The 20,145-nt window shown below is 39.4% G+C and overlaps 1 protein-coding gene across 2 annotated transcripts in view; it reads right to left on the minus strand.

Annotated features, from left to right (window-relative positions):
* The window catches only part of Ankrd55 (ankyrin repeat domain 55), an 85,491-nt gene extending 65,627 nt beyond the window's left edge, over positions 1–19,864 (minus strand). For both annotated transcript variants that reach the window (XM_070040942.1, XM_070040943.1), the window contains exon 1: positions 19,715–19,864. In XM_070040942.1, the coding sequence (XP_069897043.1) occupies positions 19,715–19,772 (58 nt within the window). In that variant the 5' untranslated portion in view covers positions 19,773–19,864. The remainder of the gene's footprint in view (positions 1–19,714) is intronic.
* Between the last annotated feature and the right edge of the window lie 281 nt (positions 19,865–20,145).

Raw genomic sequence — 20,145 nt, forward strand, 5'->3', positions numbered from 1 at the left:
TATCATGGGGGAAGAACATACAAAAGAAACAAAATAACATAGTACATTAAAAACAACAGTGACAAAGAAAAAAAACCCTCTTATATCCATATCTTGGGGTTCATTTTGCTTAGCATCATCTTACATGGTCATACGTACATAGCTTTTGACCTTTTCTGCTTGTCTGGTAATATTATCCTAGAAACATACTAGTTATTGCAAATAAGGGAAACCATGGGACCTATGTTTCTTTGGGCCTGGCTTACTTCACTTAATATAATTTTTTCCAAGTCTTTCCATTTCCTAACAAATGCGGCACTGCCATTCTTTATGACAGAGGCATAGAATTCCATTGTGTATATATACCACATTTTCTTGATCCATTCATCTACTGAGGGGCATTTGGGTTGGTTCCATATCTTAGCTATGGTAAATAATGCTGCAATAAACATAGTCGTGCTGGTAGCCTTAGTATGGTCTTGTTTGTGATCATTTGGGTAAATGCCCAAAAGTGGGATTACTGGGTCATCGAGGAGCTCTATGTGGAGTCTTTTGAGGAACCTCCATACTGCTTTCCAAAGTGGTTGAACAAGTTTTCACTCCCACCAACAATGCAGTAGGGTTCCCTTCTGTGCACATCCCCTCCAGCATCTGTTGTTATTAGATTTCTTGATTATAGCCATTCTAACTGGGGTGAGATTCATTTCTTTTATGGCTAGAGAAGTTGAGCATTTCTTCATGTGTCTGTTGGCCATCCTTATTTCCTCTTTGGAAAAGTCTCTCAAAGTCTTTGGCCCACTTATTAATGGGGCAGTTGTTTCTTTAAGGATTTGTTGTTGGGGGTTTAATTTTTTGAGTTCTAAGTATATTTTAGATTTGAGACCCTGTCCATTGTATGGCTAGTGAAGATCTTCTCCCAATCTGTGGGCTTTCTATTGATCTTGCTAGCTATGTCCTTTGCCATGCAGAAGTTCTGCAGTTTCATGCAATCTCATTTGTCCAACCTTTCTTTGATTTGTTGTGTTTCTGTGTCTTTATTAAGAAAACTTTGGCCTGTGCCAAGGAGCCCTACAGTTTCTCCTATTCCTTCCTGTAATGTTTTCAGGATGTCTGGTTTTACTTTGAGGTCTTTGATCCATTTGGAGTTGATTCTGGCGCACTGTGATATAGATAAAGATCTGGCTTTAGCTTTCTACAGATGTTTAACCAATTTTGTCAGCACCATTTATTGAAGAGCCTGTCTTTCTTCCATTCTAATTTTTTAGCTCCCATATCAAAGATTAGGTGGCTATATGTCTGCGGGTTAATTTCTGGGTGCTTGGTTCTATTGCATTGATCCTCAGGTCTGTTTTTGTGCCAATACCAAGCTGTTTTGATTACTATGGCTTTGTAGCAGAGTTTGAATTTTGGCATTGATATTCTTCCAGCACTGTTCTTTCTGCTAAGAATTGCTTTTGCTATTCGGGTCTCTTATTGTTCCACATGAATTTTTGGATTGCTTCTTCTATTTCACTGAAGAATGAGGTTGGGATATTGATAGGTATTGCATTGAATTTGTAGATAGCCTCTGCTATTGTCTTTTTTTTTTTTAATTCTGTATTTGGATAGTCTGGCTGCATCCATGAATCTGGCTTCTTTTTTTTTTTTTGCCAGTCATGGGGCCTGAACTCTGGGCCTGGGCACTGTCCCTCAGCAATTCATCTCAAGGCTAGTGCTCTACCACTTGAGCCACAGCACCACTTCCAGCTTTTTCTGCTTATGTGGTGCTGAGGAATTGAACCCAGGGCAAGGCAAGCACTCTACCACTGAGCCACCTTCCCAGCCCAAAGATCCAAATGCTTTTCTGCATCTATTGAGATAATCATGTGGTTCTTATTCTTGCTCTTGTTGATGTGATGAATTATATTAATTGATTTGCATATATTGAACCAGTTTGCATCCCCAAAATGAATCCTGTTTGATCATGGAATGTGATTTTTTTGATGAGCTGTTTAAGTTGATTGGCCAAAGTTTTGTTGAGAAGTTTTACATCAATGTTCGTCAAAGAAATGGGTCATTAATTTTAAATATGGTGTAAGTTAAGGATCTAGTAGAAAGCCGGAGGAATAGCTTAGGCGGTATAGCACCAGCTATGACCAAGAAAGCTGAAACACGCTAAGCTTAAATTCAGAACCCTGTAATGACATAAAAGAAAAGAAAATGTCTTCCTTTGGGCTGGATATAGTTCAAATGGTAGAGAACCTGCTTAGCAACTATGAGGCCTTGAGTTCAATCCCTGGTACTGCAAAAACTAAGAAAAATAAATAAAAATAAGACAAAAACACAGTTATGGTCCTTTCCATGTGGCGATTTTGTTGTTCAAGTACTAGTACTAAAGATATAGGATTATTTCTGGACTCATTTTATATGCCCATCATAATATTGTCCATTTTTATGTCAGTACCATGCTTTTTATTTGCTGTAGTTTTGTAGCAAGCTTTGAAATGAAAAATATGAGACTTACAACTTTGCCCCCTTTTAACATAAATTTGTCTTGGATATCTTGGGTAGGAGTCTCTTGAGATTTCATGTAAATTTAGGGTGGGCTTTCCCATTTCTGTAAAAACATCACTGGGATTGGTTGAAATTAAATCTGCAGTCTGCTTGGGTACTATTGGCATCATAGCAATATTAAGTCTTCTAATTCAGAATAGTTTTCATTCATTGGTATCTTCTTTAATTTCTTTCAACAATATTTTTAGTATTCAGTACACATGTATTTTGCCTCTTTGGTTAAGTTTAATTCTAAATAGTTGTTCTTTTTGTAAATAGAATAGATTTTGTAAGTAGAATTGTGTTTTCAAGAAATTTTTCTGCAAACAATATTGTGGTTAAATTATTCTTTGAAACTTCAGCAGTTAAAGGTGGTAATGGGTGACTTACAGGGAGAAAGGTATTTGAATTGTTAGAGCATTGTAAAAATAAAATGTTCCAGGTCACCCCAAGAGGTAATGAGTTTCCTGTTGTTAAAGATGGCCAGTTTGGCCAGAAGACCATCCAGGAAATGTTTTTAGAGGGAATTCAGCCACAGAATGAAGGACAGGGAAGTGAAGCTCTTCAGAGCTGGGCAGAATGGCATTTAGAGTTCCTTTTAGCCCTGGGATAAGTTACTAAACCACAGAAGGATTAGGAGATAGGAAATGAAGGAATTTCCCAAGAGGTTGTGCAGAAACAACCAATGTAAACTGTGGTTAATGCAAAACACTGGGCCTTAGCTTAGAGTTTGTGCAAAGAATTTCTATAGGAATGAGAAAAGATGTTGTAGAAATAACAGGTACAAAAAGAAGAATGACTAATGATCTTTGTAAAATCCAAAATGGGGACAGGAATAACTTTCTTCCACTGAAGGTCACAAACCCACCTAACATATCCAAAAGAGGCACATAAATCCAAAACATATATATCTTTTTCATCTTCTTTCCCTTCCTTCCTTCCTTCCTTCCTTCCATCCTTCCTTCCTTCCTTTTTTCCTTCCTTCCTTCCTTCCTTTTTTTCCTTCCTATTGAAATTACCTAGAGGTCAACTCAACACTTGTCCTGTATAAGATGTGACTTTTTTGTTGAAGGGTCAAGTAAATGTAATGGCAACTTGAGTACTGCAGTTTTGGGAGTTTAAATTGGATAGTTTAGGAGATTCGATTCATTCTATTTTGGGATCCTTGAGTGATTGAACCCATCTGAGTCACCATGAAGTCTGGGTTCATTTGGGGTGACTCTAAAGGCCTATGCAGATATTTGTAGGTTGTGCTTTGGAGTGGAACTATTTGCCTCCGAATGAAGTATTTACATTTTTATTGACTCATTTACTCAGCATCTCCCATAAACTAGCAAAACTTGACTACAAAGATGGGAAAATCTCTACTACTTAAGAAGAACATGACATGCCCTAATTGGAAGATAAATGTCTAATTCATACTGAGACATACTGGGGATAATCTGGCAGGGCAGGAAAGCTCACATAAATGAAAACAAATGGGTAGACATTCTCATAATTGTAGTCCCCTTTCTTTCTGAAGAATTGTCCTGGAAGTTTCAGGACAGTAAAGCATTTGTATTGTTAGGGCTACCCAGAATGACCTTTCTAATAAAGACAGGCTTTTCCTCTTTCAGGAAAGGAACCAGACTTTCATTGCACCCCCAATGGCTTCATATAACAACATCGCCACCCACTGGTGATGAAGAGTCTCTGTGGGACCTGGCCTGGGCCTTGAGTAAGGCTAGTGCCAGTTCCTCTGAGAATTAAGTCAGCTTGGAACTAACTCTCTGCCCAGGCAGGAACACAAAGTAACTGATATAGTTGGCTGACATTGAAACAAAGTCAGTCCCATGTGATTCTTATCATATATAGCATGTGAGTCACAGCATGGACTCTGGTAGGCAATATTCAGAAATGGTAGGACCTCTGACACTATGACCCAGCTTGAATCCTGGCACTGCCACTTACTTGCCAGCTATGTGACTGTAAGCACTTTGTTTAGCCTTCCTATGCCCTTGTCTTGCCAAATGGGACAAGAACAGCCTATGGGTTAACTGTTATTAAATGCTGAGAGCCTTGTCTGGCACAAATCCAGGTATGATAATAATGAACATTATTAGTGTGACAATAATTAGTACTATTATCCACATTTCTGCTTTGATGTACATAGGCACCCCTGTTTTCTATCTCCTGAGTGAGATGCTCTGACTTGCAGAAGGATGAAGTGATTCTGGGAGCTGAAATGTATTTCTGTTTCTTAGGAAGGTTTTGTAAATTTACCGTCATATGGGAAGAATTAAAAAAAAATAACCTCCAAGCTTTTCTGCACTGTACTGGTTGAGAGCATATGTAGTTAAAGCAAACATTATGCAGGGAGGGTGGAAAATAGACTTCTTATGAGAAGGAAATCCTGCAGCAATATTAGTTTAGGGCTAACAACTATCTAGACACACTCCCACTTTCCCTCATAGCCAGACTTGTCATGTAACCTACGCTGTGTTTCTTTGTGCCTCAACATCTATGTTCCTGGGAGGGTTTTTCCTCCAAGCTGTGAATGAATTCTATGTTTGGTATATCTTCTGGTCAGAATGGTCATTGGAAATGGCATTTGTTTTAGGAAGAATGTCTTTGCAGGTCTTTGGTAAGGAGGCCTTTCTACAATGTACTTTCAAGGAATACACTTCCATTTTAATAATACCAATTCCTGAATAAAGTAAGATCTTTAAAATCTGGTAACTTATAAACGCGTTAGAAACAAATGCATGAAAGAAAAAAAACATTTGAATACATATCTTAGGGTTCATTTTCCTAACATCACCTTATCTGACCTTTTCTGCTTGACTCAGACATATACTAGATATTGCAAATAAGGGAAACCATGGGAACTATGTTTCTTTGGGCTTGGCTTACTTCACTTAATAAAATTTTTTTCCAAGTTTTTCCATTTCCTAACAAATGGGGCAATGTCATTCTTTCTGATGGAAGCATAGATTGTTGCTTTGTATGTCCCTCCCCCACAGAATAACACCTGTTTTCACTGTATTTGATGTTGGTATAATTTGTGGAGGAGAAGGGGAAAAACAAGTCGTTTAAATAAGGATACAGGTGGACCCGTTGCAACAATGAGAAGTACAAGTTGTCATGTCGAAAACGAACTTTACAACTTTGATTGTGGGGAGGTGGATGGGGTGGGGGGGCAGGGGAGAGGCTGGGAAGGGGAAACAAAGGAGGAGGCTACAATGCTTGATAAGAAATGAACTCATTATCTTGCCCATCTAATTGTAACCCCTCTGTACAGTATTTTCACAATAAAAAATAAATAATAAAATAAAATAAAATCGGGTAACTTTTAAAATCAATTTAGTGTGCACTTTGTACTCAAATGAGTTTTCTCATCCACTGAAGTCTTGTAGAAATCTTTTTGACACTAAAGTATTGTGTCATAAACTTCTTTGGTCATCAGGCAGGTGTCAATCTTACATGAATTTTATTATAGATTTTATGAAGAGTTATGCTACCTGAGCTGCCTTTGGGAATTGAAAAGAAGTCCAGTATTATGATTTCAATCACCCTTTCTCTAATTTCCCTGTCTTTTATTTTTTTTGGGTCCGGTCGTGGGGCCTGAACTCTGGGCCTGGGTGCTGTTCCTCAGATTCTTCAACTCAAGGCTAGCGCTCTACCACTTGAGCCATAGCGCCACTTCCAGCTTTTTTTCATTTTTGCTTATGTGGTGCTGAGGAATCGAACCCAGGGCCTCATGCATGCAAGGCAAGCACTCTACCACTGAGCCACCTTCCCAGCCCCTTCCCTGTCTTTTGAATTAACTATATGATTCTACTTATGGGAATGGCAGGTGTTGGAGCCAGGTATTTGCTATTTTATCTGGGGATTTTTCAGGGGTGAGGGATGGAAATGGTTAAATGTTTAATCTAAAAGAGCAAACTCAATTGAATATGAGAGCTGCATGCAAATACTGAAAAGCTTGGAAAGAGAATATGGAGTGTTTTTGTGGATCCAGAACTTGTTCTTATGGGTATAAAAGGTAATACATAAGATCGAATAACCAGAGAAGTTCAGAAACCAAAGAACTGCCTTGTGAATTAGTGCTCTTTACCCCTATGTATACTTTAGCAAGTCCTAACTAACATCTGTGGAGAGGTGGAGTCTGTCTGTCTGTCTCTGTCTCTCTCTGTCTCTTAGAGATTAAACAACTCAGGTCCTCATACTTTCTAGGAAAGTACATTGATTTCCTAGAAGTGAACCTGGGAGTTCAGTGAGTTTGACTCTTGGTCAAATTCCCTCCCAGAAGGGTAGACCAAGGCATCCTTTTCAAGCAGAGCTTGAGGCTATTCACTGCACCCCATCCTCAACAAAACTGCCCTATTGTTTCTTAATAAATTAATAGTGATATGAAAGACAGAATATAAGCCTTCAGTGGCCATTTAGTTTATAGTTCATATTTATTCCCATGCAGTTTAACGAGTTATTTACTGGTGTTTCGGTATTATTATTTCTATGTACTGTCTACTTGATTTGGAAGAGCTTCACATAAAGTCAAGACAGTAACTCCTCATCTGTTATTAGGTGCTGCCGTTACCTTTACTTGTGGATCTCTTAAGTTCTCACTTTGGTTTCATTGGCTTTTACTTTGTTTTATGGTTACATGATCAGGATCTATATAAACAAACATCAATGAATACTGCATTGTAAAATTTAATTCATTGCTCTAATGATTATAGAAGTCATCTTTGGTGAACTTCATACTTATTTTTTGGTATTTACCATAGTTAATAGGGAATATTCAAACTTTATTTTTATATGTTGCAATTCACTCTACTGAAGTAGTCAACTAATGATTCGTCTTTTCACAACAAATTTGTGATGCCAACTTTATCATTTGCTAAATCCTTATTAGTAACAGCTCCCCACTTAGCCCTTTCAGTGGAACTGTGACCTGGGGAATAGAATTCCCCAGAACCACACTTCTGCTATGGTTTGTGTATGAATTTGGGATCCACAACCAAACTCTACTTAGTCATATTCTGTGGAACCTTGTGGTCAGTCCACTGTCAAAGTTCTTAGCTTTTTTATATTTCTTGCATAGTTTTCAATTCTGAACTTTCAGTAGCACATCAGAAGGAATTGAAAGCAAGCCTAAATGTTAGACAAAATTGCCACATAATCAGATCCACAGAATATCTCTTCATCACTATAAAAGGCTTGACACTCATTGAATGGCTCACAGGACCTTTTCAGGACCATGTCACTGCCTGAACAATTGTCAGAATGATGGTCACCACTTATGTAATACTCGCTGTACACCAAACACTGAGCTGAGTGCCCTCTAAAGATCATACCACTGAATTATTAATAGCTTTAGGAAGTAGGGAGGATTACAGTGATTATCAAGTCATCCATAATTTCATAAATAGTGGTGAAACTGATAAGGCAACAGGATGTCTGGCCTTAGATTCCATGCTCTGATCCATAGGAACTGTGGTCTGTAGCCACCTGTTAGCTAGGAAGCAAAGGCCCCATATGACCTAGTAACTCATGACCTTTCTTTGGTGCTAGATGGACATTTCACTTCCCCCATTCCATTTTGTCTTTCAGCATTCTGTCCTCTAAGTGCCACCCTGTTGCATAGTTTGTGAGGCTCGGTGTACTGCCTCCAACATCTTTGTGATAGAGTTGATGCTCACTGAGATAAAAATAAATGTCACACACTAACCCAAAGTTGGAAGCACACTTCCAACTTCCTGGTGGTTAGACACCAGGGATGGAGTCAAAGCTAGTAGCAACAGCATAAAGGTTCTAGAGTGTTGGTGAGAGGATTCTTGTAAAATGTTAAGGTAGATGTTAAGTGACCAAGAAGAAATGACTCTCATCCTGAAACACCAGAAAAGACTTCTGTCTTTTTAATTCATTATCTATGGTTAAGCTTAAACACACATGCATATGGGAGCATATATGTGCATGCACAGAGGTATCTATGGGCCAACTCCATGAAGAAAACAAAATTCAAGGTTGTCAATTAAATTATATGGAAACAAATTCAGATGGGGATTAAAAGAATAATATTTTATGACCAAATGGAGTTTATTCCAGAATAGAAAGATACTTTGATTAGAGTCTATGCCTCAATAAAATGTATCATAACATCAGAACAAACATTTGGTTAGGTTTGGTCTCTATTTCTTTTTTTCTCTCTTTCTTTCTTTCTTCCTTTCATCCTTTCGTTCTTTTCTGATCTCTCTCTCTCTCTCTCTCTCTCTCTCTCTCTCTCTCTCTCTCTCTCTCTCTCTCTCTCTCTCTCTCTCTCTCTCTCTCTCTTTTATGTCAGTCCTGGGCTTAAATTCTCAGCCTAGGCCATGTCCTCAGATCTCAGCCTCCTGAATAGCTAGGATTACAGGTCTGAGCCATGGGCACCATACATGGTCTCTATTTCTAACAAAGTATTTTTAAACATAGATGATTATATTCTTAAAATAACTTGGTATGTCTGTTTCAAACCAATTATAACTATCATATCTAATGGTAAAAGAATAGGAAAACAAAAAAAGATAAACTCATCTAATACAGAAAGATAAAAAGCAAAAATAACAACATCTAATAATCACAAAGAAGAGAAATAATCATAATTTAGTTGTAGCTAACTTTTATAGTGACTTGAGTTCTAAGTACTGCTCTAACAATTTCATCTTAGTTGGGTCCTATGAAGTAGGTGGTATACAGAAATGGAAGTTTTAATGACTTTTAATACAGCACTTAACAGCAATAAGTGACAGAACAGGATTTGAAACCCAAGGATTTCTTAATTGCTAGGAGCAAGGATTCTTAATTGCTATGTGGCCCTTCCCCTCCTTATTTGAATGCTTTAGAGTAGTCTTCCCTACCTCTTAATAGATCTTTTCTCACCTATGGTCAATGTAATCTGAAAATACTAAATGGAAGTTTCCTGATGTAAATATCTAAGTTTTAAATTCATTTGATTCTGAGTCATTATGAAAGTTTTTGCAGTCCTGTCCCCCAAGGGATCTGAATCATCCTTTTGTCCAATGTATCTGTACTGCATATGGCATTAGTCACTTTGCAGTCATCCTGGATGTCACATTGGCTGTTGATGTGTCACAGTACCCGGGCAGAAAAGTCCGTCAGACTCTTAGCTCCAATAAACCACTAGAAAACCAGAAGCAGCACTGTAGCTCAAGTGGTAGAGCACTAGCCTGGAGCTGAAGAGCTCAGGGACCGTGCCCAGGCCCAGAGTTCAAGTCCCACAACCAATAAATAAATAAATAAATAAAATTCAGTATTGAAGGAGATTTCTTCTATTCAAAATAGTCCAGCAATGTAAAACATAATTATTATTATTGTTATTATTATTTCTTGGTGGTGGTGGGTCTGAGCACTGTCCTTGAACTCTTCAGCTCAAGGTTAGTGCTCAACCACTTGAGTCACAGTGCCACTTCTGGTTAATTGGAGATAAGAATCTTATGGACTTTCTTGCCTGGGCTGGCTTTGAACTGTAATCCTCAGATCTCAGCCTCCAGAATAGCTAGGATTATAGGCATGACCCACCAGCGCCCAGCTAAAACATATATTTTTTAAATAATGAGGTTCTACTTCAAAACTGGAGATTACCAGAGCAATTTAAAGCCCAGAAACTTGAGTGGCACCCACCTACAGGATGAACTCTATCAGCTAGGTTGGCTTTTGAGCAAAGGGAAGAATTTTATCTAGAAGATGTCTTAGTTTCATAGGAGGAAGACCAGGCACAGAGGAAAAAGAAAATAACAACCCTCAAAAGTCTAGGAGCTTTCTTGGAGAATTCATTTCCTTCTAGTACAGAGTTTTATTCTTCCAAATGGAAAAGAATGCTGTGCTGAGAACTCATTGGAGAGGAGATACCTAGAAGACATTGACCATATGACTCTAGTTAAGTCACTTACTAAGTCACTGGTACAGGGCAAGGCACAGTTCCCAGGGCTTCATATGTATTACTTCCTTAAATCTTTATAACAATCCTATAAGGACTGTTATAACCATCTTTATAACCACTCTGTTGCTCACACCAACACTTAGCAATTATTGTGGGACAGGCATAGTTCCAGGTGTTTTGTATATATTAATTAATTCAGTATTTATAACAATACTTTGTAGTGTCCTCATTTTAACTTGCAAGGTGAAGAAGGTAAGGAACAGAACTGTTAAAGAACTGGCCCACAAAGTATGCAGCAGGGTTGGAATCTGGGCATTCAGTTTGATTCCAGTGGCCACACAGCTCTACACTACTATGACTGACCCCTCTAGCTCTCAGTCTCTACATATAAAGAAGGAGGGCTGGGGGCTAGGAATGTGGCTTAGTGGTAGAGTGCTTGCCTAGCATGCATGAAGCCCTGGGTTCGATTCCTCAGTACCACATCAACAGAAAAATCCGGAAGTGGCACTTTGGCTCTAGTGGTCCAGTGCTAGCCTTGAGCAAATGAAGATCAGGGATAGTGCCCAGACCCTGAGTTCAAGCCTCAGGACTGGCCAAAAAAAAAAAAAAAAAAAGAGGGAGGGAATTGAACTATTTATTTACCAAGGTCCATTGTAATTCTAAAAGTATAATTTAAAGTAAAGCAATTCCAGGATCCTTTGTTAAACTGGTTTTTCCTGTTGTTATCTGCCAGTAGACACCTATGAACCCACCAAAATTCCTTTCTGTCTGTATTCAGTAATCCTTTCCAGTCATCTTCTTTGTAGGTAAAACTTTAGGACATCCTTTAAAAATAATGGTAAGTAATCAGAAGGATCAGGGTGTCAACTAGGTGGATTTGGGGTGCCCCCTCACAGTTTTTGAAAAAAAATTTTTGTAAAAAGCATGGATTGTATTATGAATCATTCTAGTGAATCAAAGATCACAGATGTGGTCTTGAGATCACAGCCAAAATGTAGAATGCCAAGTTTGCAGAAGTTCTTTCACTTTTTTCTTTTTTAAAAAAATTAACTGCTGTTTTCATGTTGTTTACAACATCAGAACTCTCTGAACTGTCTCTTGGAGAAATGTCAACTTGTTGCTGCATAGAACAAAAAGACTGAGTAGGAGGATGCTAAAGAGTCACCTTAGATGCTGCTGTGATGGAAGCCAAGTCCGGACCTGGTTCCCTGGTTCCCATCCTATCAGTTCCTTAGGCCACACTCCAGCACCACCTCACCCTCTGAATTCTTCCTCTGCTCCTTGTCCTCCTCCTTCGCTGTTGAAGCCATTCTTTGCTTCCCAGGCAGGCTGCCATGGAAACTCAATCCACTCCCACCCTGGGAAAGGTCAAGCTGTCACAGTTTGCTGAGACCTCTTGGCCAAACTCCCCACAAAGGAAAGCTCAGCTTAAGGGCACCATAGCTATCCCAGCTCTACCAGCGGAGGAAGGAAATTAGCACCCTGCCAAGGACTTTAGCTGCCTCACCTTTCACTTCCTCCTAGTAAATGATATCAAGTAGAGGTGGGTGGAGTGAGGTGTCAGAATCCAGAAGGCATATGTTAAGTGTGAAGGAAAGTATTAGAAGGGATTGGGGATCAGAAGCCTGAATTCAGACAGCTAGGATGCCCTCTGCCCTGTGTGACTTAGACAGGTTAGACCAGCTCAGATGAACCACAATGGCATCTGCTTCAGATGTTGTGTCAAGGACTACATGAGATAATGGGAACAAAGAGTTTGGCACAGTGTCTAGGACTTGGGAGCTCAGAGTGGTAGTTTCTTCTAACTATGAATCCTGGTTAATGTTCTCGGCCTGATCTGTTTCTTATTTAGAAGCCACAACTAGCCCTAGCATAGGGTCTGAGTTATTTTGGATGCATTTGGTGCTGAGATTCTGGCAACAGGCTAGGGCTAAGACTCTGGAGAACAAATCCCTAGTTGAAGGCATACAATATTTTCCGTATACAGTACTCCTTCTTATATTGCTTGAATTTTCTTTTGAAAAAGGTAATATCAACTTCACAATTGGGAAAAAATGAACTCTGTTAGAACCAACTGACATCCAACACTTCCACACCTCTACTGCAAAATAAGAATTAGAAAGGCTTTAAATAGCCTGTGGTAACTTGGGATAGATACAGCATCACCTATACAGTGCTTTGGCTGAGAGTATATAGCACCAATCCAGTCATGGACGACTCAAACTCCAAAAGTGGAACGAAGTATTTAAGAAGAGAGAAAGCTTATAATGTTAAAAGATGTCAGTGTCATAAAAGACAAAGTCTATAGGAACACTTCAGATTAAAGGCATCTAAAGCAACATGACAATTAAATATGACAACTAATCCTAGACTGGATTCTATACTGAGGGAAGGGGATGGATGTCAGAAAAGACATTATTGGACCAGTAGGAATACTTGTAATACAGACAGAAGAGTCAATAAAGATACAAAGAAAGAGAAACACACATACCAAGACAGAGGCAGAAAGAACAAATAATAAAGGAAATGTGATAAAATGTTCATAATAGATAAATCTGGGTAGATGTATACAAATATTTTCTGTATCATTCCTACAATTGCATTTCCTTAAGTGAAATTGTTTTCAAAGGACAAGTTAAATTAATTGGAACACTATTATTACATGCATACATTTATTTGGGGGGGATACTGTCGTGGGGTCTGAACTCTGGGCTTGGGCGCTGTCCCTCAGCTCTTCAGCTCAAGGCTAGCGCTCTACCACTTGAGCCACAGCACCACTTCTAGCTTTTTTTTCTTTTTGCTTATGTAGTGCTGAGGAATCGAACCCAGGGCCTCATGCATGCAAGGCAAGCGCTCTACCACTGAGCCACCTTCCCAGCCCACATGCATACATTTTTATGTTCTGAGGGCACACCTAGAAGGCAGAATACTTCCCATGTAGAGTATAGAATCTCTTATTTTTTTCCTCTCCTCTACACCCAGGAAAATAAGAGTAGCTTGATCAGTGAGCAAGTGCCATTTTCAATTTTCACAAAGAAAAAATGATCAAAGTAACCTTATTAAGCAGGCAAACTTATTTATTATTGAGAGGTAGCTATTATGACTTTAAAAGATGAACCAGATGAGATGCAGATCACTCCTGTGAGAAAATGCGCACAACCAGCAGACACTGCACCGAATGTGCCTCAGACCTTCTGGGCATCAACAGTATGTGCAGCATGTAACTCCCATCAGACATATTCTTCCATTGCATTGCTGTCTAGCCCTTGCACATCCTATCTCCTATGATCCCAGCTCTCCACGCATCTAGTGCTTTGTCTTCTCACCTTCTCCCATATTTTGTTTTCCTTCTTACTTATTTCTTAATTGAAACAGCTACAAGTTTTTCCAAGTTCTAGCTTGGACTGTTTTTATTGTTGGTTTTATCTATTTTTTATTATTATCTTTAAGTAGTTATTCAGAAACAGCTACAAGTTTGGGTTGTATTAGCATGGCCTGTAAACAAAGTGGCAGTCTTCACAGAAAAGGGAAAATCTCCAGATGTGAGGTGTCCAGCAGAGTTTCTTAGTCCTGCAGTGTTGTGAGATCAAGGAACAGAGATAACAGGGAAAGCTCTTTACAGGGCCAGGGGCTGAGTTGAGGCTTGGTCTTCTGAAGTGGATGTGATGACAATGTGGGAAATGCCAGAGTTGATACAGAAGATGTGGCTACCCAGGCAGAGGATCCTTTCTCCCTGAATACCATGCCCAGGAAAAAAGGTGCAGGGGATATCTAGGGTGAACATGTACCCATCCTCTTGGGGTACCATACTCCAGCAAGAGTTCCCCACTGCCACCCTGGGGGCCAGTATGCCCATTGTGGAGAATGACACCACTCCACTAGTCTCTAATATAAATTACTTGCATTTTCTAGGTTGTTTAGATGAGGTGAGTCAATGGTTTCCTTCTTATATATGCTGATAAGACAATCTGAAAAGGGGAAGTAGAGAGGGTATTCAGGTTTTAGAGGCATTGTTGTACCAGGTGGTAACAGATGGGAGCCTCCATCTGTTACAGCAGAGACTCCAGAATGGACTGATATATCACAGCATTTCCTTGGAGTTGGGTGATGAGAAGAAGTGAGCAGCGTCAAAGAGGCAGAGAAATGTGTGGGGGTGGGTGGGTGGGAGCACTGGAGGAAGTCTAGTAAACACACTTGCCTAGGCTGGGTATTGAGTGGCTAAGCATATTTTTTTAAAAAGACATTCTTCTACCATCTTTCTTTTCCCTTCATCTCTTTCTTATCCAAGAGAGGAGAAGGTAGAACATCTCCTTACAGGAAATAGAGACTCTGATGCTATCTAGTAGGTGAGTGATTTGTCATTTTGTCACCCTTTATGGAAGCTGTCAATGTGAAAATCAACCTCAGGATGATCCTCGGTGCTCTGGGCCTCATTCCAGGCTCCAGGCTTTTAGTCCAGGTTCACTTGATGATCATCATCTCCTTCCTGTCTCTCACACCTGCCTCCCCACTGCTCTCTCTTTTTTTTTTTTTTCTTTTGGTTGTGGGGCTTGAACTCTGGGCCTGAGCGCTGTCCCTCAGCTCTTCAGCTCAAGGCGAGCGCTCTACCACTTGAGCTACAGCACCACTTCCGACTCCCCACTGCTCTCTTCCCCAAACTCCTTTGCAGTTCACTTTTTCTTCATTTAGAGTCATCTGGTTTGTTAGATTCCAGTTTTAACTTTTGCACTTTCAGCAAAATTCAAATATTGTTGAAACTGGCATCAAACCCAGCACATCTGTGTGTAGGAGCTTTAAAAACTCAAAAGCATGATCACTTAATGATAAAAGTAGATACTCTGTTAATTTGATTCTTTTCATTGATTCCTTAATTTTCCATTAAACTTTTTAGATACTGAGAAAGAAACGTACTCTGGCAGAAAGAACATGAAGTTTGAAGTAAGAAAAAGCTTAGGTTGGAATTCTAGCTTTTCCATTATACTTTGTGATAATGTTCACTAAGTCATAACCTTTTGTCATTTCTTCAGAAAAAGGAACAAAAATAATGGGACTGAAGGCCAGATGTGGAGGTGGATGCCTGTAATTTTAGCACTTGAGAAGCTGAGGCAGGAGGATTGCAAGTTTGAGAGCAATCTGGGCTACATAGCAAGTTCAAGGCCAGCTACATTGTGAGACCCTATCTCAAAACAAAAACAAATAAAAATAGTGGGGTTGATAGGAGAGTTCTATGAGCTTGACTAACTTCAGTCTTTCACACAAGAGTCTCCATCTTTTACTTTCTATAAGCAACTTTGTGGTTATATTATGCATGCAAAGGGCCTGTTCAGTCAGCACCAAATACAGTCCCCTCTCTTCCACATACCCTTTAGGTGCCAACTTTTCTTCTAGCTTCACGAGAATGGATTCTACCAAAAAAAAAAACCCCATATCATCAGGTTGCATACTTTTTGGTAGTTGACTTCTTACTTCATATACAAGGATAAATGATGGCCCTAAAGATAAATTCATGGCCTAATTCCAGAACTTGTGACTATTATATAACATGATAAAGAAATACCTGAGCTGTGAAATGATGTGGTTAAGTCAAAGCTCTTGCAGAGTTTATTCGGGGTTTTCCAGGACCAAAGGAATTTGAGACACACACACGGAGGAAAGACACACATGGAGTAGGCCATAGGAAGAGAGGCAGAGAGCAGTCATGAGGCCAGTATTGCCTGATGATGGAAAAGATAGGAAAGATTCTTCACTGAAATTTTAGAAGAGGTATGCTCTCTGTTGACATCTTGATTTCAAGTGCCTGGTCTCAGAACTATGAGAGCAAATTTTCTGTTGTTTTAAGCACCACACGAGGTGATAATTTGTTACCACAGCCCTAAGATGCTAATGCAACACATTACACTATCCTGGATAGGACGAGTCTTTTCTCTCATTCTCTTAGCCACTTTACAAGAGAAACAAGCAGTAAGGGGCCCACAGCCTGCAGGTGTTTGTAAATGAACACACAGGGGCAGGAGCAGACTCTCCTCACTCTCAGCCTTTTAGCAGCCTCAGTAAGCACCCCCAGACCACCTTACTACTCCTTCTCTCCCTGAGGCTTGAGATTCCTTTAGCCACAGCAAAGTTTTTCTTTTCACAAGTGGAGATAAAGCTGAAAATGAAAATATGTTCAGTTACATAACATGTAGACTTTAACAGGAAGCTTTGTGTTCTGTAGTAAATGATGTTACTACAGTCCTTTCCTGCATTGAGGGCTTTGAGAGGGAAGACAGCCAGGAAGAGCACGTGGGACCAAAGAGCTGTTGCTATGGTGAAAGTAAAAAGCACAAGAGAGGAGTAGGGAGATCTGAAGACTCAGGCTTCGTCTTCCTAAGTTTTCAGTGCAAAGAGAGACTCTGACCTAAGCCCAGTGGCCAGTCACAGAATCTGATCTGGAAGCCTCCGGAATTTTATGGAGGTAAAAATCTGTATCATATTACCTGGATTTTATAGGAGAGGAGACTGAAGTCAGAGATCATCCAGCTTGTTCAAGCTCCTGGAACTGAAAAAGGGCTGCCACAGGACTGGAGCAAATGTCTATCTGTCAACAAAACCCTGACATGCACTTGGAGGGATTCAAGCCTTCCAGATCCAACTGGTCAGAGTCCCAAAAGCCATTTTGGAACATTGTACTTCTCCATTCTCTAGTTAAACATGAGCTAAGTTCTATGTTTACCATGATTAACATTATTGACATTGCTCTATTTTCTGGATAGAGAACATCCAGGTCTCAGTCCCCTTTTCTAGTAACATATTACAACATATGTCAGGCCATACCCCTCACCAATCAAATTGGAGGCTCCACGGATTAGATCTAGGTAGCCATATTTTCATTGGCGCTCCTCCCCCCCCCCCCCCCTTCCATCCTTCTGTAGCAGATCTCTATGGGCAGCCAAGTTACAGAACCAAAGAACTGCATGACTTCTAAGGTTCTTCCAAATATAATGGTCTCTGCCAATATCTGTATCTTCTCCAGATACTAAGAATTCTTAGAACATCTTCCAAATCTCCATATTCATTTTTTCTAGAGAAAAGCCACTTCAATGTGGCTTACCTAACAAATATTTATAAACTACTCAGCAAACTAAATCTGCTGTGATCCTCATGCTTTTTTAAAAACGGAAGGACTAATGGGACGAAAGAACTATTTACACCTCATTTTGTTAATTTATTGCTTTAGAGCTTGCTTTAAATGGTACCCTAGAGTTCTGAGAAAAGTAATTGTTCCAATCTGGTCACCCATTACCAACTAAACCCCCACTTAATCTGAGGACTATTAAATCCGAGCTTGGAGACTGAGAGGTGAATTTTTTTTATGCTTGAGGAACTACCAGCACATAGTGGAAATAATAATCCAACAGTAGTGGCCATGATATGGAAACTTCTATTGCACTTCATGCAATGTAGTGAGTGATCCTCATCTGTTAGTTTAGATCTTCACAATAGCCCTGTTATGTAAACATCATTTCCTCTATTTTACAGCTGAGGAAACAAAGGCCCAGAGAAGTTAGGTTAAATTGCCAAGTTTACACAGCTTCAAAATAATTAATCTGATTTTCTGACTGAGCTATGTTTGTAAGATTTAGAAGCCTTGATATTTCCATCATCTTAGCATGACAGAGAGAAAGTAGTGGGGACTGCAGAGATGACAAGGACATAGTTTATGTTCATGGGGAGAGGCAGATCTAGGGTTGGAGGAATTGTTATAGATTACTCATATGAAAGGTGTGTTGAGAAAATCAATATTATCAATTAACGTTTTAGCTGTTTTGGACTCATGTCTGTAGGAAGGTACCACAGGGAACAGATGAATTCATGATGACAGTTCCTCTGCAGTCAGTCCCAGCTCCCTCCAATTAGTCCTCAGAAATAAACCCATTGTATTTCTCTACAGATTGCATGGCTCAGCAGCATCATTTTTTTTTAGCCACAGCAATGCTTTGCTTCTGGGCAGATTTTCACTATTGCTGATTGCCATCAGTGGAACAAAATATACAAAGAGGATGGGGTGGTGGTGGCAGTGGTGACAATCCCCTTTTCTGTGGCATTTGTAATAAAAAGGGAACCAGCACATATTGAAGGCGTGCGTGTGCATGCACACACACACACACACACACACACACACACACACAGATACACTTCAAAATGAGTTAAGATCTGGAGAAGACATTTATACAAGTAAACATCAATTAGCCATCTAAATTATAGTTTGTGACATTCACTGTGCTAAAATAATCCACCCATGAAGCCAAAGGTAGATTGAGAGGTAGTAACTATGGGCTCAGGCAGCCAAGGGGAGAAGGAAAGAAGGAGCTTTGAAAGAGCATGCACCAGCCACCATTTCACAATGTAGCCAAAACAACACAAATCACCCAAGTATTTAGGGATATGCAGCGTATTCAGAGGTTGTTGACCGTGGTTTAGATACCAGATGTTTAAAAATATTTATTACATTTAAAACATGGAAATGGCCTGTACATACAGACTACATATAAAATTACACGTATCACATGGATATGTATATATGCACAATGCATATGTAAAATGCACATATATAGACTATATGAATATATATACATATATATGTATACATATACTTGCTTATTATAAGAATAAGTTGATTTCACAGTAAACTTTGCAGGCATAAAATTACCTACACTCTGGAAATGACAAATAAAGAAGCTATATTTTGATGTTGACAATAATCACAAAGTGATAAATCCTTATACCATCTTGGCTGAGATATCTAGCAACCCACCACCTCTACGATCAACATCTCTACTTGAAGAGAATCAATGACAAGACGCAGTGACAACACTGACTTTGCAGAGTGAAAAGAGATGCATGACATGTTCTTCTGATGTGATTTTCTCTAATATATTCTAAAGATTGTTTAAAAAACAATGAAAATGGCATTATACACACGAGCAGTTTACTTTTAAATCAATTTTAAAAACTCTTAATAAATACTTCAGTAAGATAGAAAGCCCATAAGCTTGTTTCAGTCATACAAATGCCTATTAGAAGTGAACATTCAGAACAGGGCTTGTTTTCTAGGTGAAATCTTCCTTCTATATCCTACACACACACACACACACACACACACACACACACACACACACACACACACACACACACACACACACACACACACACACACACACACACACTTCTTTATAAATGAAAATCCCAGTCATTGTACTAAGGATGACAAAAGCCAAAGAACATATTAAAGCAGCGTTTTACCTTTTTGTTGATCAAACACTGAATTGGTGCTGAAATCCATGGTAGCCTGTCTCATCATTTACCATCAGAATGGCAAAAAAAACATCCAGGTCTCTAGAGAAGAAAACAGCATCTCACGTTGCGCTGCCCACACTAATCAATACAGCATCGCTTGCCAAGACTCTCATGAAAGAACTAGGCATGCATCAGCCCTGCAGGCTGATGTCAAGGTAAATGGTAAAAAAAAAAAATAGGTGAATATTCTTGTAATACCTGCCAGGAAGAGTTACTCTCATAGCTTCATTCATCAGCTGTACTTGTGTCTAAGTATTACACACCCCACCCCCAAGCCAAGAGACAAAACAGCACAAACCCTTAAAAAAAAAAAACCCAAATCAATATTCATGGAAGCTACCTGCCTTGGACCTGGGCCAGGAAAACAGTGCAGGTCT

The sequence above is a fragment of the Dipodomys merriami genome, unplaced genomic scaffold (assembly GCF_024711535.1).
Source record: "Dipodomys merriami isolate MVZ:Mamm:240054 unplaced genomic scaffold, mDipMer1.0.p SCAF_30, whole genome shotgun sequence".
Lineage (NCBI taxonomy): Eukaryota > Metazoa > Chordata > Mammalia > Rodentia > Heteromyidae > Dipodomys > Dipodomys merriami.